Consider the following 22,844-nt stretch of genomic DNA (forward strand, 5'->3'; position numbering starts at 1 on the left):
GTGCTGTTGAAAACCCAGCACTGAATGTCCAGACATGACTCAGTGCCGATTACAAAAGAGCCTCGTGTTAACTTTCTACACAGTGACCTGGCTTACAGTGATTTCATTGTGTGATAACGCTTAGTTCACTGAAATAATAATTAAAAACAAAAGGAAAAAGCCCTTTTAGATTGATTTTGCAATAGTAGTAGTGCAACAAGAAGCCAATCAAAACACATGAGAATTTTATTTTTAATTATAGAACTAAAAAGGCTAATATTTTATTAACATAAGGTTGCAAATTAAAAGAGAAATGCCAGAACTCTTTCATAATCTCCACGGTAAAAATGCTAAAGACTTGTGCTTTAAACATCGCCGTAACATACTACAGGACTGCGTTCTCCCTCCCCTGGTCCTCTCTCCCTTCTTCCAAGGACTATTGTGAAATACCTCATTGACATACCTCAAACGGCTATTCTAAAGCAGATACTCATCACAATCATTTTCAGCCCAAACAGTTTGTCTATCACACGTAAAAAACAACTTTAAATGAGAAATATTCAGAAATTAACTACAGACATTACCATCTACACTGCAGATTTCACTTTTTACAGAGCAGTAGTTGAATGCAAGTATTTGATAAATCCGATAAAAACATTCACAAATGCCTACCTTCCGATTTTTTCTTACCCCATTTCCATTTTTTTTCCTTAAAAAAATAATCTTCAGCAGTCCACATACTGCTCAGAATACACCTAAGCACAGCTTTCTCTAGAGCTAAAAATGTTAACTCCACCATTGCAAAGCAGACTATGCCACAAATTCTCACTGTATGATGGCGTGTAGCTTTAGAGGGACTTACTTAAACTGGAATATATACAAGTTCTAAATTTTTTACTTCCTACAGGGATGTCTTTCTTGGAAAACCACAAATACTTCTGTCAAACTGCTGACTTGAAAGAGCAAAGTCAGGAATGTGGATGAACACCTACAATCAATAGCTTTCCTTCTGCTACGGCTTGAAATTATTTTTGTTTGCAATGACGTTTAAAAGCATAACTAAGCTCATTTTGTCTCTAGACAAAATGTTGGAAAATAAAAGTGAAATCTAATGAGACACATATGCATGGGGCAGGACTGCTATCACAGTAACTACCTCACTTTCACATTTGGAGAGATGAAGAGCAGATTCTTCTGTAAACACATGATGCAGCATCATTACACGACCCAAGCCACCATGTCTGAAGGACAAGCTCACCACAGCTCACGGCAGACCCAGAAGGTAGCCTTGGCTTGGCAGTACTCAAAGGCTTAGGCTTGGTTTAGAGAGATAAGGTGCGGACTGTTTCCTCAGCAGAGTTTTGCCAGAACTTGAGTACAATTTGGTTTCCACATCTAGCAAAAAAAATGTGATTTATTAGGTTACTGCAGTCGGCATTTTGGCAGAGAGAGCAGGCACACTGAAGTATGCATCTGTTATTTCCAAAAAAAGCCAAACAATTTCACTGGTCTGGTTTAGAGAACTGGCCTGGACTGCCCTGAAGGCAGTGTTTCATTCAGACAGAGGATAGGGAGAAGGGCAGAAATAACACGTCAGGGGACACAAGGAATCTGCAGCCAGCTTTGCTTGTTTGTGTTGAAGAAACTGTACCAGGGAAGAAATTTAGGAAAACTAACAGTACAGTCCACTGCACTACAAAGATCTTCTCTTGCACAGCTCAGGAGAGGGATGCACTGCTAAGATACTAAAAATTACATCCCTGTAATCCACTGGGTTTCACAAGCTGTGAGCAAAGACTCAACAAACTCAAGAGGAAAAACTAGGACATGTTTGCTGTAAGCTTCAGCTGGTCATAGTGGATTAGATTAGAGGAAATCCTCCAGCCAGCAAGAGAAGCAACTGCAATGGAAAATCCTGGCTCCTACCGGGCAGCCGCCGCTGCCATCCAGTGGGTACCGCTTGTGGGGACACACGGACGCACACACCGAAATGAAGACAAGCATCTCATTTTTCAAGTTGATTTTTGTAAATGGAAAAAAAAAATATGTATAAAATCTATCCATACATTAACAGATACAGGAAGTTACACAATCCAGTTTACACCTAAAGTAATAGCAATCAGTCCATAATATGAAGAGGGAAAAATTCCAATGCTGTACTTTGTCCGAAGTCACTACAGGGCAGAGGATGGCAGGGGAAGGGTGGCTGGCTGCTTCTTTTTGGTGTGCGGATAAAACTGGCTACCTTCCCTACTTCCAAAGTAAAGAGACAATTTCAACAGACATGTATTAGGAATACTTACTTTTGAAATGCATCTGACTCTAGAATTAACACTGAATATTCAAAGATTCGTATTATTACAGTATTAACGTTTGGATACTTTTGCCTCCAGGAAAGGGCAGTGGGCAGTAGATATTATCCAAGAGAAATCCTGCACCTGTCAGAATTTACAGCATTGATTGAGTTAAAGATTTTTATTTTAGGACTTTCATCCATCCTGGAACGCTTAAAATCTGTGTATCCTCAGCTCAGACATTTACAAAGCATGCAGAGACTGTTACTACTCAAGGAACATTTAGGAGGCTACGGAAAATGTGCTGGTGGGTATTGGTCTAATTTTAGTGAACTCATGTCTACCATTACATGCAAGCCACCTGGCAGTAGTTTTCCCCTCATGCCTCCGTTTATTGGAGGCCCCAGAAGACAAGGCTTGAATGAATGGGCATGGAAGCTCAGGTACCATTTTAAGGAATAAAACAAAACAACTACTAGCAGGGGCCAGCTTGTGGGAATGTCTGGCCTGCTACTGGTGTACCTGTGGGTGAACGTGTCAGTCTGGGGCTCAGAAAAGATGCCTGACAATTTTAAAGGAAAAGGGAGGCACCTTAAACCCTGAAAAGACAGACATCCCGTGTTTGACAGGTGTATTCAATATACACACACAAAGCAAGACAGTAAGCTGTGCTCATCCACCCAGAAGACTGCACCATTTTCCTGAACACATAGAATATACAACCCCTTTTCAAAATAACAATAATAATAATAATAAAGCAGAAGTGCAGAATCCAGACTGTTGGGTGGTCTTTGTGTTTAAAAAACATAAGAAAGAATAAAAGCTAATGCTGTAAAGACAACTATTCCCTTTCAAAGCAAAGGCCACATAAAACTGTGTTGCTCAGTTTGGTTTTTACTTCATGCCACCTGTAAACACAAGACTGGATATTCAGTTTCTGGGAAGAAATGAAACCACTTTTACATCCAAAGTAAAAAAAAGGCCCTCCACTGCCTGGATCACAGATTACCCAGGAAAAGGTAGCTGGGGGAAGGCTTCCTCTTCTCATTTGCTCATTTCATTAGGAAGGTCATACCTGAACAAAAGAGCTTTCAATAAAAGCACAAAACATTTCTTGATGTTATTTCTGCCCTCTGTCTCTAAAGTTTGCTACGGGGACTAACACTTCCCATTCCTCACCAACAGATACATCTCTTTTTGGCACCACAGGTGGAATTTCTTCCTAATGTATAGTTTTACCTTATACAAAAGTCGATTGTCTAACCATGCAAATCCAACAGAATTCCAAAAAGTGCCACAAGACAGCTCAGCTCTTTGCAATCTACTACCTAGCTCGTACACTGCCACAGGAACCTCCCAGAGAACACTCTCATCCTTACTTTGATCTGGCAGTATACTTCATATATGGCATTTCAACCTCTCTGTCTGGGGGGAGAGAATCGAAATCCACACCCTGATTCCATTGATTTTTCACTCTCAGAGCTCTGAGATGCATGGAGATTTCCTTGATTTGTTGAAGACTTCTTCACTGAACAGCCTGATTAGAGAAAAACTTACTGATTCAATCAAATAGAAAATAAAGACAAAAACAGGTAGTGGTAGATTTCTCAATCTTTGCTCCTGTCCTTGGAGACTAGGGTAGAGTTTCACCCCTACTGCATTTTCCCCAGCTGGATCTTCTTCCAGGCCTCTGATGCTGTGAAAATGCAGGAGTCGAGGATCCCAGCTACAGTAAATGTTCCTCCAATGATGGCACATATCTGAAACGTACAGAGAGAGGAAACAGTGTCAGTGATGAGGGAAAACTTTACACAGCTTGAAACCGAGAGGAAAGATATTATTGCCTACTGCTAGGGTATTTTTTGGAAGCATTGTAAGAACTGGGTAACAGTACTGGGGACGTAATTACATGACAGTAATTCAGGAAAACCATTCCTTACAGTGGAATAACTTAGTGCTATCCTGAACTCATCATAGCCTGAGCTAATCATAAATCCCAGCTCTACGAGCCTACAGCATGAATGCCGTTCCTTTCTGGGGTAAACTCCACGTAACAAAGTTTTCTAGAAGTTCTGTGTTGCTCATATCTTCCTGCTACTGTCTTCTACTCTAAATACCACGGCCTTGTAGTCTTTTCCCTGTTTCACAAGACACAGCATTTGCAAGCAGGCAAAAGACACTTACATAGCATGTGAAGGACAGTGACTAACAGAAACCTAGCTACCAGTGACACCTACAGCTAAGTCTGTCTAACACTTTCCATTACAAGGGCTGCTTACAAAAGCACTGCCAACTTAACTCTTTGTGGGCCCGAGTTTTCCATGCAAGATGTCTCGGGCTGAATTATTTAAACACCAGTAAAAACACGTAATCATTTTCAAGAACAGAATTAGGGAAAAAATTAATCTCCTGATTAGCATAACAGCCTACTTCAGTTCTCAAGTGCTAGAAAAACACACCAGTATTCTGACATGTCAAACCGAAGGCACTTGGGCTTGGAGCACCCACAATCAGAGGGCACCGGTTATGGACTTGCAACACAGTGGTTCAGTTCCCTTATCTATGAAATGGGGACAACGCCAAACTTTCCTTCCAGGGAAATTGCAAAGGAAAATGCATTTGAAGGGCTCAATGCCATGACAATAGCCATCTCAGAGTCCTTGTGGAAACATATGGCTTATACTCAGGACTGAGTTAATACAAACCACCTACTAGTAACAAGGCATCAGTCAAACACCATCGGGTGGGAAGAAACACTGCTCACAGGGTGCCACCCCAGCCCTCACACTGCACAAGGCAGGGTTCACATGGAAAGTATGATACACAATATTGTAATGTAGTAACGTTTAACAGCCAAGTTATAATTACACAGGACCTGGCGTTTCCTAACTCCCACATTTTTTACTTCATAACTGTGATGCTCTTTTAATTTGGTCTTTTACATTGCATAGGATTAGGTGGCTGTGAGAATAAGAGACACCAGGTCAGTGCGAAGGGGACAAGATACAGAGCTTATCTCCTAACAAGGGCCTGCCTAGGACAAGGGGAATTTTGCTGCGAGCTACAAGCCAAGAGAGAGGAACCCCAAAATCAGTAAGCCAATGTAGCAGGGCATCAGGGAAATACAATACAACTGACACAGAAGGCAACCAGTGCCACACTAGACCTACCATGCCACGTCTCTTCTCCCACACAGCTTTATGCCCCATGGGCAAAGTTACAGACAAAACAGTAACATAACAGCAGCAGCAGCAGCATTCAGCTCGGCAGGGAGTTAGCAGCAGCAATGGAACAAACAGTTCGTAAATGGCAGCAAGAAATAAGGCACTCATTTACATACATATTTATAACTGGGATATAGGATTTAGCGAGCTTGGTGAAAAGAGGAGCTGCAGTCAACATGGATTTTGCAGGACAGTTGACATTCCAGCAGATAAAGGCTTCAAAAACCAGAGCGCCAGCCCGAGGCAGTTAGTATTTCTAGGGGACAAGTCCAGCTCCTGCCCCTTGTGCCCCCCTCCTTGCTATCCCTCGGGGCATGACGCAGGATGACTTTTCAGGGAAAATGACCGCAATGGGGTTGGGTTATTTCAGTCCACAGAAGCTCAGCTGACAGGAGATGTTCACCACAAACAACAGAAAAACCATCCAACACTAAGATTCTGCATCATATGGTAGGAAAATCTGATTTCAGTGCAGCAGCGCAAGGTGGTGGGGAATAGAAAAAAATATATATTCATCCGCACAGCTCTGTACTGCTGAGTGTTTATGAGTCACACACACCTGGCATTCGCTTGCAGCCTGCCTCCCAGCACGCACACAGCCCTTTTGTTTCCTTGTGACAAAAAAAAAAAGAGCAGCACCGGGGTTGGTCTCTAGGTCAGCACAGAAGCTGCACCACCGTGTTTCTTTATCATCGAGTTCCAATATGTACGGAGTGTTGCTCCTTAGCAGCACTGAAGGAAGTCAGGCATCATGTGCTTCGTTACATTTAATGGAGTTTTATACTGGGAACAATCTGTGTTTGGCTCCGTGAGGTTACAGTTCGACTCAGGCCCAGCCATTAGAGAAGGAAGGGAAAGAAATACAGAAGTGTAATAACTACAGCAGTGACGGACCGTGCAACGTGGGGTACGCACAAGGGTTCTGAACAGAAAGAGTTATAAGGCAGTGGCTGGGATGCAGGCTGAAGTTTAAGGGGAAACATGAGCGGATATGGAGGAGGCAAGGCTGCAAGCAAAATGACAGAAGGGCAAGTGTCAGATATGTGACTGTGGACCTCTGGGATGTCTTTAAAATCTGAAAATTGCTTTTAACGACAGAGGGAACCAGTAGGACCCCTAGGTAATTCCTAGTAAGATAAGTTGCAGAATCCCACCCCCAGAGATTTCTGGCTGACCTGCAGCACGTCTCATAGAACAACACTGTCTTGGTTTTAAAAACACCATGGGTTTTTCATACCTGTGTATCACAAACATTGATTTTATGATTCCTGTCGGTAACAGGACCCATGGCCAAAATAATTCTCCCTGCAACCATTCCTCCTGCCTCAATTATTTCCAGTTTAATTTTTTTCACACTTACAGGGCAGATGAGTCCTCCCATTATCGGGGGGGGGGGGGGGCGCGGAAATTAGAGAAGTCTATTCTTTTCTTTGCATTTTGAATGCTTCAGCAGAAATTTTGCTTGTTTTCTGCCTGCTCTCCCCTCACAGCCCCTAGCTGACCTCACAATAAAACCTTCTTTCAACTTGGCCACTTACAGGAACTTGTAAATTTTAAGCAGCAAAACTTTCCCCCTTCCACCATACATCCTCAAACACAAGGCCATGAATGGCTTCTGTCTATGGGGAGATGCCTTGATTTTACGCAGTACAGTTTAACGGGCAAAACCTACTGTGTTTACCACTATATGCCAGGTGTCTGTGGTTAACCCCAGGATCCACAGAAAATTCACAGTATGGTGGCAGTGGCAGCGTGGACGCACAAGCAATACAAAATCTTATTTGGTACTGAAGTTATTGAAGCACGATAAAGTAAAATCGATGCTAAACCAATGCCTTTTGTCCTGCACAGGAAGCATCTCTCACATGGTACAGAAAATTAGGTTAATTCTTCATACCACAAAACCCCCAGGAGCAGACACGGGTTAGAGTTGGTCTGCTGGGAAGACAGAAGACCTGGGAACACCGCTATGGTGCTACAATGCTGCTCTTAGCAGTGCTGAAGTTTTTTTGGGACAAACTCATTATGAACAAAGGGCATCAGATAGCCTTCCCAGCAGCATGTTCTCTGCTCAACAGCCAAGACCCCTCTCTCATCTCATCTCTCCACATGGGATTATCCCTCCACCGTGTATCCTTCCCTCCAATGTTGACACTGTTTCCCTCTTAAAGTCTCTTTCAAGCCCACAGGATCCTCTGTCATCCCTGTGAGATATTTAAATTTACTGAAAGCCACGCTGGTGCCCCAGTAAACAATCTGCTCACTAAAAGAAGTTGCAGGTGATCCTCTCTACCCCAGAGCCCCTCTTGTGGTTTTTAAATAAAGCAGCTGCTGCTCAGAAAAAGCTGATGCTTTCCATGGCCAGCCCCGTTCAGCAATGACTCGAGATGGCCCAGTACAATCTCCACTTGGACCTCAGCCCAGTGCTGATCATCACTAACTGGTCTCCAGAGCAACCGTGATGCAAAAGGCCGCGCTAGAGATACAGGAAGGGACTAAAGCAGTGGAAAGGACAATGGAACAGATCATGTCATCAAAATGGGGCAAGGAAACCTAGGACAAAAGGTGCTTTGATCCTCTGCAGCGCTGCTCCCTCCCAGAACCTTTTCAATGTCACCCTGAACGCTGTAAAGCTTTACGTGTAGCCATACACATACACAGCCAAGGCTGCCCTGCTGTGCAACATTCCCAGCCTAACAGAGCAGGAGCAGGACATCTCTATCAGGGCCAGATGGTCCAGACTGACAGCCACAATACAGCACCTGCAACGAGGATCTGCCTCTAAGTCAGCCAGGTCTGACAAGGGTCTGGCACACCAGTCTGACATACTGACTAACAGCTACTGCAGGCAGCCGTGTCATCCACGTGTCTCCATAGGAAGGATGTTCAATTGGAATGGCCCCAGGTGAGCTGCTTGAGACTACAGCCATGTGTAAGAGCAAACAAAAGAGACAAAAATCAATTGTAAGCCTCTTCTAAAGCAGTCTAGCAGCCAGCATGTGCCTGTCTACCTTTACAGACAGGATGGGACAAAACTCTGGCTGGTGCCATCTCAAATTCAAAAGGTCATTGTGACAACCAGTGAGGAAAGCCTCTCCTGTGGACTCCTCCTGTGAACTCTGAAGCACAGTATCAAATTCAACAAAGATGCTATTTATATGCATACAATAGCGTATCAGCAGTAAATCAATGCTAGCAACGGACATGACAAAAAATTAACGCCAGCTATCAATCATTTCCAAACACAGTTTCCTGTTAAAAACACCTCCACACCCTCACCCCCAACAGGATGCATACAACACCTATGATAGCATATTGATAGGGTAAGAAGTAGAGGCAGTATGAGATGCCAAGTCATAAAATGCTGATATGTTTGACCTTTTTTAGGACTATGTTTTGAAACCAAACAGACATGCTAAGAAGAAAAGGTCTTAAACCAAACCACAGCATTTCGATTTTGCTTCAAGTCCCTTGCTCTCAGTATTTGTGTATCCTAGTGATCACATGCATTACTAAAGTTAAGGGAACTTGATGTTTATCAGAAACTGCAAAATCAAAATCTTTTAAGTGCAGCACAGCCACACTGTTTATGTTACTTCCAATGAAAAACATTCAAGCAGTTTAAAAATCAAAATCTGAGGTCTTCATTCCAGCCAATTTATCAACGGCTTCACATTCCACCATGCCTTACTGGCACAGCAGATTGCAGCTTAAATTTTAAGCCAGCTCCCTGAGGACACGTTTTTTAAAGTTCTGGAAGATCTTTAAATAGCTCTTTGCCTAACGAGCAGTTTGGACAGTACAACTTTGTTATAGATGGTAAGATCAGTACTGCAGGATCTTACCTGGGTAGATCAAAACATAACTCTTCAGGAAAACACCTCTGGAATTTGATAATGCAGCTCTTCTCCACTTCTACCCAAGAGTAAATGTCTGGAAGTGGTATACCCATATTAAGCCAAGCAGCAGCACTGAGTAAAACAACTGCCTTGTATTCTCTGCAAGTTAGATCTCATCATTAGAGAGATGGTTTACTGCAGCACGCTTTACTGCATACCACATTTGCTTCACTTCCAAGTTTCTGACACGCTGCAATACTGCCCATCCTGCCTACACAGAGTTCAGCACTTCTAGAATAGGATCATTTTCTTTCTTCGTGTGCCTAGCTATTAAATCAAGTTGTCAGCGCACAGGGCTCACCAGTTACCTCACTCACACTTCAGTACAACCGTGGTGATGTACTGCTTTATTTCATTCATGTCACAATGCTCTGAAGCCGAAACTCAATTCTTCTGGAGAAGAAAGGCTCAGAAGAGAAATGAAAGGCAGGCATGAGAAAGGAGAATTAGAGGTTTAGAGTAACTCACCGATGTGATAAACCTGTACAAAGGCTGTCGTCTCTCTGTGTATTTGACTGTGATGGGGCTCAAATCGTAACGAAACCAGATAGCTGGGATAATGCGGCCAGTGTGACTGTAGGCTACGTACTCCTAGAAAAAAAAGTGGGGGAAAAATGGCAGAAAACGTGAGCAATCTCATTCCAGATAGAGTGTCTGGAGTAAAACTCCATCTGTGGATCTGACCCTTATTCCACTGTTCTGTACTAATGACTGGACTGAAAGAAGCAAGCAATTCCTGTATGACTGCCCACCCTCATCCTTATCAAGTAGGAAAATAAGTTCTTTACGGTCTGATGATGATATAGCTGGGAACAGAGCGTGATGGTGCTTATTCTCATCTTCATTCAAAGTTACAGAAGTAAACAGAAAGGCTGTCATTGATTTCTCTAGCTTAGATCTGTTCTATTTAAATACAAGCAGTGTCTTAAGTGGTTGCAGGTAAAGTTTTTTGTACTGTCAGTATGTAAATCAGATACTAGGATATTCATCAAACAGAATTTAGTTTGCAAGAACCTGAAAATCCCTTCTCACCCCTGCACTCAGAATAGCAAGCAGCAGCTCCTGTCTGTAAGGCCCCCTTCGTATTGGGGCCAATAGTGTGAGCGCTTTGCCCACGCAGTATGAATTGAGCCACGTTTAAAAATCATGCTGAAAGTCAAAATGAAACTGTATACAGACAAACATTGGCAAAGGTTCAAAAAATATTCCAAGCTGGCTTGGGAGAGACAGCTTCACAGACTGCCAGTGATAATCTCCTTTAATCCATTTCTTTAATAACAGGTTACAGTGCAATCAACCAGCCACAGGACAACACCCCGACAAGACATACCGCAGTGTCAGTGTAGAACAGATACTAACCTCAACTTCGTATCAAAAGTCACATCTTTTTGAGCTAATATTTTGCCTGTACTCTCAGTGGAAATAGGTATCCATTTTCAAGGTTCAGGACATTTATCTTGGCAGACTGAAGAAAAATCAAAGAATAGCAAGCTGGGGACTCAGCAATCCCATGTGAGCCATCAGCACCGGCATGGCACACACTGCCTCTTTACCCAGCTGCTCTTCCCTTCCTTACCCCTGTGACATGCCTACCAACTCAGATGACCTCTTCTGTTTCAATTCTCCTTCACGCAGAGGCAAAGACAACCTCCAACATTTCAGAAAGATGAAGGAAGGACAAGCAATAGGTGACCCACGAGCATGATACAAAAAAAGATAATTTTACCCTTTGTGAGCTCACAGGGAGCAAGTGATACAGCATCTATCTCCTTCATTAATGTCATATAAATCCCAAATTTCCCTGTATTTAGATTTTTCCCCATGGATGACAAGAGAAGCAGAATGCAGCTGAAGTCTCTAGTCATAGTATTTTCAGGGCTCTTACTGCAGAAGTTCTGCAGCACATCTTGGGACAGTGGTATCTGGGGAAGAGTGGAAACAGAGGGCCTAGGAGGTCAAAGGGGAGAGCAGACAGGCAGTCTGTACTTAAGACACTATTCGTCTTTCCATACTAGTCAATCTACGTCAGACTATTCCAATGGCTTCTGCTTTCTGTTTCCCACCAATGAGTATAGGAGTCAAGGACTAAAGCACAGATAAAGAGATTATTTTTTTTAAAGAGAAGAAATTGCAGAGGCAGCACTGTTTCTCTGCACTTCAGTTTTGATAGAACTGACCTCATTTTTTCCTTTTTCTCCCCTTTTCCCCACCAGCGATCCTGCCCTGATGAGTCAGTCTTGGCTGAACGCCCCAATTTACAACCATGCTCACAGAAGTGTCAAAAGCTCCTGCTGTCTGTTTTCCAAATTACTTTCAGAACTTGCGTCGCAAAGGTCTTATCAGAACAACAGTTGTGACATTAAGCAGAACAAATACATTGTAATCTGAACAGAGGGAGACATCCAAATCACTGGGACGCACTGTACAAGCAAGCCCAAAAGTCACTAGACAGGAATGTTAATCTGAGAACTAGGCCATGACAGTGCATGCCTGATTCTCAGTTATGGCAAACTAGCAGTAATTAGATATTATAAACAGATTCTGGACTTTCGTTTAGCACCTGAATGGCAAATCATTTTAAATTGAAAGAGACTTTTTACCTTAAAAAGTAAATAGGGTCTGGGTTTTTTGTTTGGTTGGGTTTTTTTTGGGTTTTTTTGTTTTTGTTTTTTTTTTAAAGTTCAATACATTATATTATTAACATACAAGTATCTTCACAGTTATTATAACTTTATAATTCTTAAATTAATTTACAATAACTATCATAATCCACTACAAAGTAGGCACTTTGAAACGGTCAGCCAGTACATATTTGCTGCTGCAGGTTCAGTGGCTTAATATCCAAAAATCAACATTTGTAAAAAGCTAAAAACTCTGCTAACTTATTTTTCTGATACATCCATCATAATTGAGACTGTTTTATTAGTAAAACCACGTGTAAGTGCAGTTTTGTATGTTCAGCTGGACTGCAGTTTCCATGCAGACGGAGCCTGACACAAATCACAAAGAGTCCCCGCAGCATGTAAAATCCTTCCATACGACTTAGAGAAATGCAGATCAGTTAAACTGACGTATGAGAAAGTCAGGAGTAAGAATACCTTTCTCCAGAGTTAAAGCAGTACAACCACCTGCTCTGACAAACCCTCACAATCCCAACCCTGGTAAACACCAGCACCTGGAGCACCAGGAGCCCCACTCTGAAGAGCTTCAGTTCCTCCTTCTCCCAGCAGAGGCTACTGCTCACCTACAAACAAACGGACGTGGCTGCAGAGCAGAGGAGCAAGGAGGAGGAGGAACGATGAAGATCCTCCATGCATCCACTGGGCTGCAATGAGGAGCTTCTCTGAAACTACTCGCTGCTTTACCTTATTTGCTACAGTGTATTGGTACGAGTATCGCTGCTTGCCGCTCATGTCTTCATACACCGTCGGGACTATCTTCAATATGTAATCGTGAGATGCGAGAGCTGTGGTCAGGCAAGGAAAGTATATGTTAGCATTCAGAGAAAGGAATCACAGCCTACGCAACATTTCAAAGTAAATGCGCAAAATCAACTAAAATAAGTCAGCCACAGAAAAGGTATCTCCTTCCTCCTTATCTCAGGTTTGGTGACAAAGTGACAACCCTACATTTACGTCCTTTGTACAAAACTTTGTAAGGCAGCTGGATGACACCAGAACCTGCCCACCATTCTAAGACTTTTATAGTGCCACAGCCCACAGAGAAGTCTGGGTCACTTGAACCTTCCTAACTGCTTGCAAGTGTAAATGATTCAGTCTTATCAGCACCACAAAAAGCTGTCCTGGTTTAATCAAGAACTAGCTCAAGTCAGAGCTGCAGCTCACTGAGCTTCTTTTGACAGAAAAAGCTGAGGCATCACAACCTGTGTACTCCTATTTCTTGTGCATCCATCTTTTTTTCTCTTCTTCCTTCTCCTACAACTGCTTAACAAATTCTTTTTTTCATTATTTAAATGGCTTGTACCATTTTTTGTGTCTGCTGAAACAGTTCTAAAACAGAATTCTAAACTCTTTCTCTGCAGGATCCTTTAGCCAAGTGTAACACAATAACATTTGGCTCCTGGGAAAAAAACAAAAAAACCAAACCAAACCCCAATTGTCTAGCTTCAGGAACAGCCGTAGAAATTCTGTTCCAAGAAGCAGACAAGACTGATATCCTGCAGGACCCAAACACCTGATGGAGAAAAACTATGCTGAATTGTAGCACGCGCTGGAAATTTCTTTTTACGTTGCTGGTCATAAAGGAGGGCAATGAAAACGTCTATCCTTCCAGCCACAGGGTAGAACTTAAGGTAAGAACTAAACTGCAACACAACAAGAAGGAAAAGTTCTGGTGGTGGTGACAGCAGCAAAGGGAAGCTATAGGAATAGGGTGGGGATAAAAAGCTCAGTATTCTGAGGAGGTCATAATAGACCTGGAGACAATGTCCAGGCTGCAGAAGGGCTGCAAAGGACCTTCTCTATGGTACCGAGGAAAATGGGAATGTCAGTCAGCAGTGTTTGGATCATTTTGGGTAAAGAGACAAATTAAAGACCTCTGGATACTCCGGTGTTGCATGAATGGCCCTGTTTTCCCTCCTACAAAGAGTGGCTAAGACCTGTAATCACAAGAATACATACGATTTGAGCTGAGTTTGTCTGCTCCCTCCAAGGCATTGAATGCTCCATGAACGTTATGGACCTGGAAAGCAAAAAGGCATATGAAGAAACAATGCTCTGACTCTGCATTCTTGACCTTTGCTTCCCTAGCCTATCCTCCAACAAGGAGATCAGCCTGATTCAACCCTTCCAAAAACAAAGCCTCAACCCAGTAAAAAGATGACTTGAAATATCTTTCAGTGACCATCACTGTAGAGGTTGGTTCCAAGTAAAAAAAGTTGATTTCACAATGTCTTACAAGATGAAACTCCAAAACCACTCCAAAGCTAAAGGAATTGCAGCTGGAAGAGGCCAGTTGTGAAATTTCATTGTGAGATATTTCCTAAGAGCTTTACATAGTTAACTGTGAAATTAATTTATCAGGCTGAAAGGGAAATAAATAGGAGTCATATTCAGGTTACAACTCAAGAGTTCCCCTGTAAAGCTCATGCCGTAGCAGTTTGGCTTGTACAGCCTTAACTCATTAGCCCAGCTCGCACACCATGCACACTATGCCCTTGGAGATGGGAAGGACACATGCCAACACTGCCATCCATTCAGCTTTTCCTGCAGCTGGTCCCAGGCATGCAAGTATCCATAACAGGATTTCCATCCCATGCCTTCCACATACTATGATCTGGAGCCTGATGTCCACCAATAGAATAATCAATCTGTGAACTCTTCAGACAGGGAAAACCCCACAGCAACAGCTGTAGGTTAGAGGTTGCATCATCCACATCATGTACAGCAAGCTATACAGAAAGGAAAAATAACTCCACAACCCAGAAATTCCTGGTCTTAAGCCAGACAACAGGGAAGAAGAGTTCGGAAGAACTATTGGGTCATGGGTGTGACAGAGTTTCACCTCACCAACAGAGCAATGCAACCTCCTTCCCAGACCCTCGCAACAACCGGTACCACGCGGATGTATTTGTCTCATCCTAATGGCTGTTTCCCTATTCCCAATGCTATGGAGTGGATGATGGTTTGGAGGAAGCAGCAACTGAGCCCATTTATCTCCTGAGAAAAAAAATTATAGAGAGACAAAATCATCAGCAAGTTCAACTGGCAAGATGCTGGTAACAAGCACAGAGCAAAAGCAACAGCTGGACTTTCCACAGCACCTTTCAGTCGGCTAGCATTTGAAATGTTTTAAACAACAGCAACCATTTCTGAACTGCACGTGCAGACTGTACGCATTCTTTACTCACTGCAAAAAGCGCACAATGAAAGAGATGCCCCTGGACTGGGCTACGTTATTATGTTCCATTCTTGATACAGCTGAGAAGTAAATCTCTTACAGAATATCTGGGCTAGAGACTTTAAGGTCCACTTTGAACACTCCAGCAGTAAATATTCAGAGGTTACTCAGCAAACAACTGTATCTGTCCTGCAAGGTACCGATATATTTGGACTTAAATTCCTGTCCTTGGCTCCCCAGCATCCACACATCTGTTCATACGTAAAAGTTGTCTGCTCTGCATCCCTCTTCATGATGAGTTTGCAAAGCTGTGAGTTACAGAGCTTCCACACAAAGCCACCAGACATCTCCACAACTGCCTGTTTCTGTGCCATCAGGTCCTTTAGTACACCTGCCTCTCTTCTCTTACAAGGTGGATGGCATTTGTAACTCCCAGTCTGATGTTTTACCATGATTTTCCTTGTGGAACATTCTGGACTCCCATTACAATACTCGCTGTCTGTAGATTGCTAATTAATCTCTGCCATACAAAGTGCACAGGTATGTTCCTTGGGGGAACGTACTTGTTCGTACCTTATTAAGTACCTGGAGAGACTTCAACAAGGAGTAAGCTTTTGGCTGCAGTACCAAAATTGTTTTGCAACAGAGAACTTCAACAAGCCTGTTTAGCCAGAGAGCAGGACCGTCCTGCACTACCAAGGCCAAATCCAGTACTTGCAGTAAGGGCACAGGACGCTAGCCAGCGGTTTAACCGTGCCAACACTTTATTCTTTCTGGAGAACACAGCATGTACCTTAGTGGATCATTCCGGCAGAGCTGGTAACAACCTACAAAGAACTAACTCCCAGCACATGACACAAGCGAATGAGAAGCTCCTCAGCCTCTTCAAGAAATATCAGCATATATTACATCAAAGCAGGTGGAGACAACCCAAAATATTCAAAGGTGTACCTACATAGATTTAAAGCTCTCCATACTCGCTGGCTCTCTGCACTGCTTGCTGAGTCTCGGTAGCACATGTTTAGCGAACATATCCTTCTTTAATTTGTGCTGTTGAACTCATGTTTGCCTACAGGATCAGCAGCACCTACATGCTCCGTTCTTGTGTATGGAAGATGATGATGAGTTATTTTGAACTTTGAAAATACTAATCATAACTTGTCCAAATCGGGAGCCAACTACATGTTTACTAGACAGGTTTCTCACCACCAGAACTGAAGATACTTGCTTCTTTGCCCCCAACAGTCCAGGCTTCTCATCTCATTCATGCTGATTTGCACTTCAGCTCCATTACTCAAAGACTCCACGATAAAACAATGGGAACGCTACCTTAGAGCGCTGATTTCCCACGCAAACTGCAGAACTCCCTATTAGCACTTACCTAATATTTTTCATAATCTCTGTGTGCTTTACAGACATTAAGCCAAGCTTATTTATATGCTAATACTCCAGCGTTCCCACACAAGATATTTCCTAAAAGAAGCCGGGAGCAGAATCAGAAGACTACAAAGCAACGCTTAGACTTGTTAGCATGAAAAAGGGTTTTGGAAGTGGGTGTACAAGAAGCAGACTAATGAGACGTCTGTGCTGAGGAAAGAAGATTACAGAGAGACTACGGGTAAGCAATGTTTAGGGTGAGACGCAAACTGGGTGTGCACATATATAACTCCCACCTATGATGCTAGCTCCTTGGAAGTAGGCTAGAGAAGTGCTGTAATCTGTCCTTATTGAGAAATCATGAATTATTACATAACTTGCAACACCTGGTGAAACTCTAACCACTGGGCAAGTGCACACACTCAGCTTCTTCCCAGCAGGGAACTGCCAGTTCTAAGTCTAACTTGTGTTTCATAGAACAAATTTGACTAATAGGTGTTTGCTATACAAGTACAGTGAAGTGAATTAAAAATAACTTGACTGGTGCCACGGTGAACACAGTAGTGAGCACACATCTTCCCTTAGCATACTCAGTGCTCCTCTGCAAAGGCAGTAAAAATTTGTTTCCTGCATTGATACTGAAAACAGTACTGCATAGGATTTTGCAAAGCCATGAATCTGTATTTCTACTCCCTGCAGGAAGATAGCCACAATCTTCCAAAAGCACTTTCAGATAAAAACTAAAATGACCGAATGCTGCTCCTTCCTGAAGTGGTGACATGTAAACAGTTTGCAAACTCTTCAGGACTGAGTGCACACTGCATGAACGCAAGGGATGGACTTGCTTACCCAGGCAGTTGTTTCTTATGCCCTCCCCGCACCATACGTGGTCCTTCCGTAAAACCGAAGTGTCTAGTATTAAAGTCACTCTCATTGCATTCATTCCCCTAAAGCCAGGGAATTTTCAGGGAAGAGAACTCACCTGTAACTTGTCCCCAAATGAAAGCTTGTGGATGACGTGAGTCATGTCGGGATTCTGAGGCTGCGCAGTGGCACTGTGTGTTGACACGTGAAAGTTACCAGGGACCTAAAATTAGTCAAGACAAGGAAGACAGGATTTCACATTTTATCCCTCAAGGCATTGCTCAGCTCTGTGATACGAAGTGGAAATACCAGGATCCATGCAGCCTGGCAGGCTGTATCCACTTAGCAGTGGACAACCTCTGGCACATCGGAGAAAGGCTCTGAAATACTTTCCTGCACTTGACCAACAGCCTTATACTGCACACAGAGGATCGCTTACATCCCGCAGCCCAAGAGTCTGGCACCCTCACATTGCCGCTGCTGCTGACTAGGAGGCGATGAGTGGATCACTCCCAACTTTAGGGATTCCTAACACTTAAGGCTATGTCTTTCATCCCTATTACCATAAGATTCGTGTCTCTGACAGGCAACAAACAGTTGCTTAATGTTTTACTCCCACATCTCACATTTGTAAATGGGCCCACTGCTGCAGAACAACCCAAGAAAGCTGTGGATACATTCTTGTTGTAGTACTGCTCACGAGTAAGCTTACATTTGAGAAGATTGTGTGTAAGTATGAGTTTTATATAAAAAAAGAAAAAACCCACTGAAAACAGTGAAGCTTCCCATACAAACTAAGCTAGGTCTTCAGCTGCTAGCCCTGGCAACAACCCTTCCACGTACAGCATTTTTCCATTCTTTATTTTTTAAATGTAGGGTAATACAAAGTTCTGAAAAATACAGATTTCACCTAAGGACTCAGTTCCAAGACAGAAAATAAGCACTGTTGTCATTCTGGTGGGATCACTCTGGCACGCATACACTTCTCAGGTCACTAGCTTTACTCCATGAAGTCTTTCCGCAGATTCAGCTCAATCACTCTTATGGAGGATGCAAGAATTTTCTCGTATTGAGAAAAGGTTGGAAAATTAAACAACACTGAGAAGCAATCTGACATGGCCTAAGACAAGAGTGGGAGGACAGTTATACAACTGGTGCCTGTTGTGCTCTCTGCAGAGACACCTCACCAGCAGGGCCACGGGAGGCCACATGCCGGTTCCATGTGCTTTCAGGAAAGCTAATTTAAATGACTTGAGGAACAGCAGTGCACCCCTGGGAACACTTTCAGGTGTGGACACAAGCTGTGTCATACACAAGCTCGGTAAACAGGGTGGCAGCGTCTGCAGTAAGTAGTACACACAATCATCTCACTGATATCTCGTCCTCCCTCGTCAGGTTTGAGAACAACACCCAAGTGTAACCCTTGGTCAAGTTTCAAAGCCTGGCTACGTCCCACTCCAAGCACTGGCTCATACAGAAGCCTGTACAATTCCTGCCAAGGGACTGCAGATGTCCATCATCCGTGAGAGGTTCAGGTTTTCAGAGCCAGAAGCCCTGGACCAGGTCCCCTTCTTCTGACAGCAATCCCAACCATATGAGGCAACGCAATTAGTGGCCCTTCACAGATTAAGCAGTGAGGGGAGCTCCTCGCTGCCACCTGCAGCAGCCCCCTTTTGAGTTGTTTTGGGGAGCAGAACACACCACATCTGGCAGAGAAACCCCCCAAGTATTTCAGCCCTGCGCTTTGGGAACTAACAGAACAAGAACTGCCTTTCAGGAAGCCCTTTCCCAGTTTTGTGGGCTATCAGCTGCCAGTAATCTTGGTGGCTTAGAGGCAAGGGAAGAAATGTCCTCTCTGTAAGTCCCTAATCCTCTCCACGCCACAGAATCAGTAAGAGGTTCTGCCTGTTATTTTTAGATGCGATTTAACATGACCTGGGAGGAAAAGAAGGAAGTAGGATTTTGTAGCCTGTGGTACATGAGGAGGCATGAATAAAGGGTGTGCCCTTCTGAGGACATCAGTGGGCCCCACCACTGCCTCCCCCACCCCAGCTAGTCATCTCCAGCATTACATAGCAAGATTATTCAATTCTGAACACACCCATCCCAGAGAGGAGCCTCCTCCAGGCCTGGATTTTCATTCTTTGAGACAGAAGCAGAGCATCCCGACAAAGCATGCGCAGAGGCCGCACGCATGGATTCCAAACATCTCAGCATGGAACCGCTTCTGTTATGCTGGCACCCTCTAGTTGGGAACATTCCTGTCATTCTGCAGCTCTCGAAACAAAAGAGCACTTGGAAAGAGACATTGCCAAAGACCTCTACACAGTGAGTCACGTTTTGGAGGTGCAAAAGTCATGACGAGTAAACATAGAAGGCATTCGGCATTTGTAGGTAATTCATACATCCCCCTAAACATTAGACTGCTGCACCGAGAGAGACAGCAGTGGCCGCAACGCAGAGCTGCTCTCTGCTGTTAAGCAATGCTGCCTCAATTACCTGTTTCGGAGGACGAAGAGAAAGCCTGATCTAACACATTCTGTGCGGGCCTATCTACGCCGCCTCCTCTCTCTGCACTGTTCTGCAGCACTGAAGGACTGAACTTACCACTGATGAGGGACACAAACATACACTCTACAGGAGAGAGACTGACACACAGATTTTCATAAGCGTTTTACAAATGGGTCTTGCTAGCATTTCCTCACCCACTGTCATTCCTACTCACCTTGTTGATGCTGAAATGGCCCTCAAACCTGCAGCCATCCCCATTATTGAGAGGTATCTTCATCGAGTTGTCAATATGACCCACTTCATGCCTTCCCATTTCATCTTGGATGTCTAGTCCAACTACTGCATGGGTGGGAGGGGAGGAGACAAAAAAAAAATCCAATCAAAAGAAATAACAGGAAGGCTGCATAGGAAAAGCATGCACTGCTTTTACTGGGAAAAAAATCCACATCTTTTTTCCTGACATTTGACTGAACTGTGCTAGTAACATCATTTGTCAAATATTGTTATACCATCTCTCGTAGCCAAACTTCTCAGACTGTATATTTGACACAAATATACCTCCCTTATTTTTCCAGCTGACTGCAATCTCAACTATATAAATAGAAAAAGGTCAGGCAGATAAAGCAGGTGATTTGCAAAAAGCCAACAAATTGCTGATGCATTCAGAGTCACAAATGAAACTTGGAAGGTTTCTTGCTCCCAGACACAGAAAGGTTGCTATGAAAAAAGGAAATAAGATTTAGAAAGAAGCCAGTGACAAAGTTAGTCAGCCACTAAGAAGAGCTGCAGAGCGAGCACAGCGTCCAAGAAAACAGGTGTCCTGGCCTGAAAAAGAAAGCAATGTGGCATTGGCAAAGGCCGCAGCTACTTTGTCTCCATCAACCTTGTTACAGAAGAAGGGCCACTGTACCAGTTTGGGACTGTTTCAAGTATTACTTAAAATACAAATAAAAACCATTAAGTGAAAAGGGGTACTCACATTCACAATGCAGGTTTGGCAAACTGATGTTCAGATTCACTTCTATTTTACCTCCACTGTCTTTGTCTGGGTCATCCACGTAGAGCTCATTAACTCTGGAGGAGAGAAAACACAGGTGGGTTCAGGCACCTAGCTACCTTCCACAGGGGAAAAAACCAAATAGCATGGGAAGGGAAAAAAAGGAGACTTTGAAGCAGGGGGTTTGACTGTGTGACAGCTGCAACAGAGAGAGACAGAGAGTGAGAGCAGAAAAAGCTCTCCACAACTGCACAGGGGCAAATCACAATTTAATTTTACTTCTTGCATGGCAAGTGCTGGAGGCTTTAAACATGTCCCTTGCAGCAGCAGCAAACAAAACTTCTGGTCCGATTTATGCTTCTTGCCCTCTCCCCTAACCTGAGTTTCCAGAGCTGATACAAAACAAGAACCTGATGTTGATGAGGCAGCAGGCTAGTGTGCTAGCCCTCTGCATACCTAGTCTGCTACTCCTTTTAGGAAAGAGGGAAGCATGGGCTTTTCGATTTGTTTCACAAATAATTTTAGAGAAAGCCCGCTCTCAACTATCCCACAGGAAAGGTTATTTGTGTACCTAACTGCCTTTTGTTATTGCCACCCAGCGGACAGAGCAGCAGCAAAAGAAGGCAGCATGGCATAGTTGTATCTCTCTTCTTATTATCTCATTTCAATCTATGAACGGTAACTGAAAGCAATGACTAAAATTGAGGAGAAGAGGATTTGAGCCAGGAACAGATGGGAAGAAACATCCTGGACAGCAGGACCCAACACACTATGCAACAGTCTCCCAGAGAGTAATGTTGTTTCATAGCACCCACAGTGCTGGCACATATTTCACAGAAGACAAAATACACATATAGAGCGAAAGAAATACAAGAGTATAAATATTTATTGTCAGCACATACAATCCATCTGACATGTAAAAAATAAACCAAAAAAATCCAACACAAGCACAGCTGAATGAGCTGAATGGTCCTAGAGAATCCACTCCAGGGAAAGTCACCATGCCGAACTGAGAAGACTGTGAGATTCCCTGACAGCTCTTTCTCCCTCAAAGCCCAACACTGTTTTCGGCCTCATAAAATACGAAGAATTGACAATTTATCTTCCAGTCAGACAGATTATAAAGCTATGGGAACTTATGTTCAGGCAAGCTACATAAAGTAAACTACCTTTGCTACTAGAGTGCTATGTATTATTTTTATTTAATGCTCAAAGTGCATGAAACCCTTTGACAAGCCCTTGCAGAAGAGTCTATATGCTAATAGACAAACCAGACTAAGGGCAGCTACAAGACAGATTCAAAGTGATTTTGCTCTGGTGATACATCTCTGCACCATAATGAACTGTTTGCCCCGTGGATCGAGAAGAAACAAGCCTTCACACTGAGAAACACACAGCTGCCAATTTTTTTAGAGGTAATTACTCACAGGTCAGTGGGGTTTACAGACACTCATTTAAAACCAGCACAGCATTTGTTTTCAGCTTCACAGCCCTACCTTTCTCTGTTTTTAATTGGCTTGACAAGTTGCTTGCAATCATTACTCAACGTATTTTTCAAGTGATTAATAAAAATGACACAGAGGGAGGGGAAAGATTGCTCATCAGTGACCTAGTTAGAAGCTTCTTGGCTGAGCCCTCTTCTCCCTGGTGGAATGTATTAAATCTTCTATGTGTTTATTACTGGCAGATTGGGTAGCAATTGGGATTAAGTCATATGGCCAAGTATGGTTGTGAGGAGCAGCTCCAGCCAGGACAGGCATTAATCCCCCAAAGCCATGCGCCTTTCTGTGCTCCCCAAATCCTCCCATCAAGATCCCAGTTGGCAGCAGACCTGTTTCGT

The 22,844-nt window shown here is 43.3% G+C and overlaps 1 protein-coding gene across 2 annotated transcripts in view; it reads right to left on the reverse strand.

The window, feature by feature from the left end:
- Nucleotides 1–217: 217 nt before the first annotated feature.
- Nucleotides 218–22,844, reverse strand: part of ERGIC1 (endoplasmic reticulum-golgi intermediate compartment 1) — a 62,800-nt gene continuing 40,173 nt past the window's right edge. For both annotated transcript variants that reach the window (XM_037398798.1, XM_037398799.1), the window contains exons 4-10: nucleotides 20,987–21,081; nucleotides 20,222–20,346; nucleotides 17,615–17,719; nucleotides 14,037–14,097; nucleotides 12,762–12,862; nucleotides 9,865–9,987; nucleotides 218–4,033 (exon numbers count right to left, since the gene is read on the reverse strand). In XM_037398798.1, coding sequence (XP_037254695.1) covers nucleotides 3,926–4,033; nucleotides 9,865–9,987; nucleotides 12,762–12,862; nucleotides 14,037–14,097; nucleotides 17,615–17,719; nucleotides 20,222–20,346; nucleotides 20,987–21,081 — 718 coding nt within the window. In that variant the 3' untranslated portion in view covers nucleotides 218–3,925. The remainder of the gene's footprint in view (nucleotides 4,034–9,864; nucleotides 9,988–12,761; nucleotides 12,863–14,036; nucleotides 14,098–17,614; nucleotides 17,720–20,221; nucleotides 20,347–20,986; nucleotides 21,082–22,844) is intronic.

This window comes from Falco rusticolus, chromosome 8 (genome assembly GCF_015220075.1).
Source record: "Falco rusticolus isolate bFalRus1 chromosome 8, bFalRus1.pri, whole genome shotgun sequence".
NCBI lineage: Eukaryota > Metazoa > Chordata > Aves > Falconiformes > Falconidae > Falco > Falco rusticolus.